The sequence below is a fragment of the Aythya fuligula genome, chromosome 3, assembly GCF_009819795.1.
Source record: "Aythya fuligula isolate bAytFul2 chromosome 3, bAytFul2.pri, whole genome shotgun sequence".
NCBI lineage: Eukaryota > Metazoa > Chordata > Aves > Anseriformes > Anatidae > Aythya > Aythya fuligula.
In genome coordinates, this window is record NC_045561.1 from 89,119,693 (window position 1) to 89,127,077 (window position 7,385).

Consider the following 7,385-nt stretch of genomic DNA (forward strand, 5'->3'; position numbering starts at 1 on the left):
GACTGAACAAAGAGCATACTGCTACTGAGAAGGACCGTGAGGCTTAATTTACTAACTGATTTTAACTTTCCGTAACAGACTAATGAACATTTTCCAAGTGCATGGAGTAATTAAATAAAACATTTAAATAATTATATTATTGTTAAAATTCTCAGCCGCACACACACACACTCAAATAAGAACTACTATGGCAAAACAAATGAAGGATACCTTTCACCTAAAGAAATAAAATTTACACCCACTCTAACAATGCTGTTTATCAAGGAAGTATCCAGGGAGAGCTGCAATTAGGGCAAGAATTAAAACATGACTGAGACTGGAAAGAAAATATGTTGCAAACGTGTTTCAAAATTTACAGAAACTAAAACAAATTGCAGTATTTGCCCTAAGCATTCTTTGTCCTCTCTGCTAAGGGAAAGAAAGTGGGTGTTTTACACGGGAGACACGCATCCCCTGAAACCCAGCCTATTTTCAGGAGAGCTACGAAGGGACCTCGGCAGCCTGTGCTCCCCGCTGTGTCTCCTGTCCCCAGCGGCGAGGTGGCACCTCAGCATCCCCGGGGACGCGCCTCGGCCCCTGCGGGAGCTGCTCGCCGTGGCCTCTGCGGGCAGAGCCCGGCGCCGAAGCCGGAGCTGCCTCCGCCTCCCGGGGCACTAATTAGCTCTAAACGATGTTAAATAGCATCCCTGCCGCTGCGCAGGTTTCTCTGGGAGTTTACAGGAGGGGAGCTTCCCTGTCATTTCAGATGGCTGCGTTTCCCCGGCTCCGAGCTGTTGGGTGCGTGGAGAGACCTGCAGGACACCAAAGTGTCCCCTGTCCCCCTCCCCACCCCCCTGCCCTGCCCGCGGCCGCTGGCACCGCGGCAGCTGGAGCAAGTTCAGCTTTTCTTCTCCCACAGCACTGGGGCTTGGCTGCCCTTAAAGAAAATCCTCTCCTAACAACGTGTCAATGTTACATTCCTCCACAAAGCCACTTCTATTAGGGGGGCTGGGAGCTTGGCGCTGCCTCTCCACAGACTGGGAGCTTTGTGGCTATGCAGAAAACAAGGAGAGTGGGAACATTTCCTGCATGAAAATGCAGCACCCTGGGCTGGATGATTTATCTCTTGCCGCAGGGGCAAAGACCTCCTGTCTGCCCTGCATGGCTGCTCTGAAGCACCCCCACATGCATAGGTTGCACAAAAGAACCCCCAATTTGTGTTCAACCTATGCTTTCCCACCCTCCGGTCCCCTCTGCACCCTTCCTAAAATCACCCCCAGACCTCTCCAAAACATCAGGAGGCCAAAGCAGGAAATGTGAAGCAGTGAGACCGTGGACTGCCACTCTAATTGCTGGATTCCTGGCTTCCCACCCTTCCACAACCCACCTTTTCCAACAGGGACACGAAGCAGCTGTCAGGACTGACACATCCACCCACCCCACTAGTATTGCTGTGAGATGCAAAGCCTTCATCTCCTGAAGTTGACACCTCCTGGGAAAGGGGCACAGCAGCAGCCTGCAGGTCTGTCAAGTCAAAGAGGCATGTGTTGACTGTGCATGGTGGTTTGTATCTCTAGGCATCACGGGCAGAGGGCTTGCCCTGGAGAACCACGTTTGTTTTATAGATTGTTTTTAAGTCTGTCACAGTTGGGACCAGGTGTCCTGACCATAGCAGATATCTGGGTGTTCTACTCAGGATGCCCACATGCCTTTGGAAACATTTTCCTTGCAAAGTCAAGGGATCTCATCAAGATTTTGTACTTGAGTGTAACAGTAAAGAAATGGTGAGTGATTCCTGGCTCATCACCTGTGGGCATTGCTGTAAGTGAGGGCTAAAAACAGAGGGAATCTACATATGAGGAGTTTCTGTACTGCTCAGCAGAACATGATGCTGAAGGCTAGACCAGTTTAGAAAAGAGAATGCATCCCTCCTTGCCCAGAGGGAGTGTACATTGTTTCCAGCCCTTTCACCTCCTCTGGAGGCAAGCCGCAGTGGAGAGCAAGTCAAATGAATGTGAGTATCAAAGAGAGACGGCAACAAGACCTACACACCAGTGTGGGATTCAACCCCCCCCAACACCCCCCCCCCCCCCCCAACACCCCCCCTCAAGAAGCACCTACCTTCTTTTGGAGGCCGTTTGGCTTCTCTGGTGAGGTTGCAGACCTGGGTGGTTTGCAGCTCCTGGGTCAAGCAGCCCTCTGTCTGCTCATTGAGGGGCAGCACCACATTATTGAGCAACACCAGGGACTGGTCATCTATTCCCCATTCTCCCAAATGCTGAGGGCAGGTGCATTTTGTATACATGATCCCACAGGACTCGGTTCTCCCGTTCTCGGATTTCAAGCAGCTCTCCAACCAAGTGCATAACACATGGCACCCAAACTGGCTCGGGCTCACCTTGTTCAACACCAAAAACTCAAAGAAGGATTTTTGGTCTTCTTCTTTTTTGTGTAATCCTAGGAAATCGATAGGATAGACGCGGCGTATCTGAATAAAATTCTTATCATACTGCAAAAATACAAAAGCATTCTTGGAATCGCAGAGCTGCATTATAGAGTGGTTATTTTTTAAAAGATCCTTTATTTTTTCATGGGAAAAATGATCAAACTGATAAGCCAGGAGGGAGAAGTTGGAGCAGCTGAAGTCCTTTTTGGAAAATTTCAGGTAAATACTATATTTGGTCGGATCTGGATTTTCCAGTGTCCAAGTGCAGTTTGTGAAGTTTTTTGGAAACATTTCACTTACAGAATACGATCCATAAATGACCCCCTTCACCAGCGTGGAACACCAGAAGTCTTGGGCAGCATTAAATCCAAACATAACCAGTAGATAGGTGGAAAATATATAAATCAGCAAATTACGAACAGCCTTCATCCTATGTCATTTGGCCTGCAGGAGATGAAATGAAATGAAAATGCAAGTAGAATTCTTCATGCATTGAAAACCAAACTCCTTCCAATATTCGAGCCAGCTGTTTTCAAGCTTGCAGTTAGAACCCCTTTCAGAAAGAAGGGCAGGTAATTTTTATTTTATGACACAAGGGAACGCTTTGCTGCTGTGTGAACAGCGCCATCACGTGGCCATCGCGACAGCCCAATCTTCTACATCGAAATTAAAAAAAAAAAAAATAATCTATTAGATTATTAATAGGAATGTCCTCTCCTGTCTAGGCTGTAGTCATCATGGCGTGGACTAGAACTGCTCAGCTTAGGTAAAAATTTAGACGCCTTACCCGACGGACTAAAAGCAGGACAATTTATTTATTTATTTATTCCAAAAGTAAATAAGTAGTCTGCTTTATTCATATCTGTGCACATACATTGTGCACGTGGAGAATTTCACCAGAATAGATCAAGAAACCCGGTATCATCTGTTGTTATGTATTATTTTTCTATTAAGTCTGGGAAGTAACTGTGAAGAATTACAGCCATAATTTTAAAAAGCCCAAATAGTATTTGTTACAGACGGAATATTATATTCCATATGTCTACATGCATTCACAGTGGCCACCTGGCATACAGAGGTCTTTATAAAAATAAATCCCAGGAAGGAAGTACTAAGATTAATATATTAATAAAATGTTGAGACTATCAGAGAAAGAAACAAAGATGGACAGATGAAACTAGTGGTGGTCTGACACCACTACTAAGTGCCAGCATTTTAAGATAGGAATTCAAATGTGCTACAACCTCTTAGGATATATAAAATTGATCACTATATTAGTGTCTACAACCATTAACTCTATATAGCTTGCACAGCTATAGTAGGACCTCTACACCTATTGCACTGTACTGGGTCTCTTGCTTGCCCTCTTACTCTGAATATCTTGTACTGTCTGATTAGCTCCTGGGCTTTGCAGATGTGTGCTTGAATGATGATATATTACCTTTTCTCTGCTAGTATCACCAAATAAAGCTGTTTTACTGCACCTGTCAACTGCTACAGCCTCCTCTAGAGCTCTGTTCTCTTAACAGTGGCCTAATGAAGTGAACATTAGTTATATTTGCCTGCGTAATGTTATCAAAAAAAAAAAAAAAAAAAAAAATTGAACATTTTCAGCATTAACCTTTGAGTTATCCCTTACAAATAAGTAGTTTTTCACCTTCTGTTTTCAAAGGCAAGTAGGCAGAAGTGATGCCAAGCTATTTTCAAAACTCTCTGGATTTCAGTCTCTTCCACTGTTGCTCTATAAGCAGAGGCAGATATACACTCACAGACACTGAGTTTTGATATGTGTCTTTGCCTAGCTTTTCATCTCCTCACCAAACAGCAAGGCATCTTCTGTCTCCCATTGCGTAACACACAGCAAATCACCAGATTAAGCTCCCTTGAAGAGATTTTCATATCTCCTAGATTACAATTCAAACTCTGAATCTTGAAATGGGCAAAGCAGCACCAACTCTAACCCTCTTTATAGCTGCAGTTAAAAAAAAAAAAAAAAAAAAAAAAAGCAGAGCTGCTGTCAGTTCTATCCACTCAGTCAGATTTTCTCTTTCTGAGCATCCATCTCAATGAATAATATGGTCCTCCTTCTCCAAATAGGGTCGGTACAGCATTTAAGGTTTTAAAAAATAGAAACTTATAGGGAATTCTGGAAACAATTTCCCCTTTTCTGAAGCACTTTGCAGGCATTGCAGTTCTGCGCAGTGTTATTCAGGATGGTGTAGGCGTTGAAAGCCAATGTGACAATAAGTGTCTAAATTAGGAATTCCACCCATGAAAAAGGATTAATTTTATAATCTAGAAAGCAAAAAGGGGCCTTAGTTGCTTTTTAATTTAAAAAGGAAAAAGCCTCTGACTTTTCTCATCCTCTATGAAATTAGAAAAATAAAGACGTCTGCAGTGCTAGGCTGTTTTCTGTGAAGAAACGTAATCAGATAGCCCTCATTTTAGTTATGTGTTTGTTCATACGAAGCTACTGATACACAATTTTGTCTTAATCTCCCTCTCCCTCGGTGTATTACACACGCACACACATCCAAATCGAATGTGCCGGCAGCATTTCATTTAGTTTGCAATAGTGCTAAATACAAGAGGGAAGCTGCTTGCCAAAAGGATTAGGCACCCAGATTAAATAAAATCTTCCTTTTCCATGGAGGATGGAGTTAAAGGACGGGCACAGAGGCTTAAGGTTGCCCTTTAGGGAAGGGGGGGAACCCTTTTCTGCCGAAAAGCAAACGGGCGTTTAGTTTGGATATTCCCCAAACTGATTTTCTAGGTGACACTGTAGTTTAGCCGAACATAGACGGCGCCATCACTCCACTTATTTTTTCCCCAGCAGAAGACCCACTGACTCCTCTTATTTTAACTTCCTATTAACCTAACATCTCCCCCCACCCAACCCCCCCAATAAAATTACCCCAATCGTGCACAAACCTCAGGTTTTCTTCGTCTCGCTGGAAATTACTCTCGGGGAAGCAGACCTGTCGCCAAACGGACTTCTCTAACTTTTAAACTGCAGCGCTGAAGTAAATGCAGAGATCATTTTGTATGTGCTGTCTCTCTCTCTATCCTTCAGCAACAGCCTGTCCCCCTCCTCCGCCGCCTCCTCCCCGGAATCCCAAGCTAAAAGCTCTCCAGTCGTAATCCCTGGAAATGGGAAATGGAAATGCCCCGGGCACCCTTACCTTCCACTCCGAAAGCTGTCAGGCTATTTCTCTAAAAGACTAGCACCACAGGCACACGTCCCAACAACAGTGATGGAGAGATTCCCCTTCTGTCGGAAGCACCGTTTCCCATTTTCCCCGGCTCAGGTTCAAAACCAAGATTAAAAAAGCAGCAGAAGATAAAAAACGCGGCGAGAAAACCCCCGCACGCCACACGCACACCCCACCGAGGGAAAAAAGCAGCTTTGGCTCCGGATCCACCAAATCCAACCACATGAAGGAAAAAGAAAAAAAAAAAAAAAAAAAAAAAAAAAAAAGCACCACAACCTCAAACCAGCGAGACTGCAGGGGGGGAAAAATGGAAGTGGCTGAGCAAGCGATGGATTTTTTTTTTTTTTTTTCTTTTTTTTTTTTTACTTGAAACAAAGTCTCAGCACAGCAGCCCGATGAGCGGCGATGCCAGGCAGGCGACGGTCTGAGAGGAGGAGGACTCAGGCGCTAGTGCAGATTTGTTGGTGGGTTTTGTTGTTGTTGTTGGTACTGGTGGACTTATTCCTCTTGCCTCCCTCCTCCTCCTCCCCCCTCGGGCACTAAGGGCCGGACAGCGGCGGGCGGGGGGGGGGGGGGGTGTGTGTTCCTCGGCTGCCGTTGATCGGAGAGCGAGCGGTGCGAACGCCGGCCGCGCAGGGGAGCGCGGAGGGAGCGGGAGCGCGGCTCTGGCGCTGCGTGTGCGCGCGTGTGTGCGCGCGCGTGTGTCTGTGTGTGCGTGTGTGCGAGCCAGCCAGCCAGCCAGCCAGCCTCCGTGGGGGCCGCCGGCTGTGTGCGCGTACCCGTGCGCGCAACCCTCCCGTCCTACTCCCCTCCCCCCCCCCCCCCGCCTCGCTCTCCCGGGGCGGCGGCGTGCGCGCGCCCCTGCGCACCGCTCCGCGCGGGTGCGCGCGGGTGTGAGTGTGTGTGTGTGTGAGAGTGTGTGTGAGTGTGCCAGGCGCCCCTCCCGGTCCCCGGCGTCTGGCACGTCAGGGCCGCTCGGCACCCAGCGCGTCCCGGGTGCGGCGCTAGCTACGCCGGGGAGGGATTTTTTGGGGGCCTCGGCTGACGCCGCTGGGGAAACGGGGAAAGGATGGCAGGAGTTGGGGGGGGAGGGCGGGAAGCCCGCCCTTGATCTCTTTCCTCTTGTTTTTTCTTTAAAAGCACCCCCCCCCCCCAACCTCCCCCCTCCGTCGCAGCCCCGAGAGCTGTCACTTTGGCTCCGCGCTGCAGATTAACCGCCACGGCGCTCCCGAGGAAAAACCCTTTCAAAGTGCCGCCCGCCTTTGACTGGAACAATGGCAATTTTCTCAGCGAGGCTGCAATTAACGCCGTATTTGTTCCCTGATGGAGAGAGGAGGAGGAGGCTGCGGCCGGGTCGCGGTCCTTCCCCGGCCGCCGCCGTCTAGCGGGGCGCGGGCAGGGCACGGGGCGGCGGGGGGGTGGGACCCGGGGGACCCCTCAGCAAGGAGGGACCTGGTCCGGGTCCCCGTCGGGGGAGAGGCGCTGCCGCCTCACCCTCCCCCCCGCGGGGGCTGCCAGCAGAGTTTGCGAGGAGGCAGCGGCTGGAGGGCATCGATAGCGGCAGGGGAGGTTTGGGGAGGGAGGGGACAGACGGGGGAGCTCCGTGGAAGGTGCCTTTCCGCTGTGAATGTGCCCCCCCCCATCCCCCCTTCCCTGATTATTTGGGTGTAGCCGAGGAGGTTTGAATATGCATTTTTTTTTCCCCCTCCCCTCCGGCTGCGTCTCTCCAGCTCCCCAGGGCGAGTCGG

The 7,385-nt window shown here is 48.9% G+C and overlaps 1 protein-coding gene across 4 annotated transcripts in view; it reads right to left on the reverse strand.

Annotated features, from left to right (window-relative positions):
* Nucleotides 1-5,854, reverse strand: part of ADGRB3 (adhesion G protein-coupled receptor B3) — a 464,270-nt gene extending 458,416 nt beyond the window's left edge. For 3 of the 4 annotated variants that reach the window (XM_032183547.1, XM_032183546.1, XM_032183544.1), the window contains exons 1-2: nt 5,608-5,854; nt 2,101-2,869 (exon numbers count right to left, since the gene is read on the reverse strand). In XM_032183547.1, the coding sequence (XP_032039438.1) occupies nt 2,101-2,854 (754 nt within the window). In that variant the 5' untranslated portion in view covers nt 2,855-2,869; nt 5,608-5,854. Of the gene's footprint in view, nt 1-2,100; nt 2,870-5,356; nt 5,444-5,607 lie in introns of all 4 variants that reach the window. The other variant, XM_032183545.1, reaches the window with a different exon arrangement.
* Between the last annotated feature and the right edge of the window lie 1,531 nt (nt 5,855-7,385).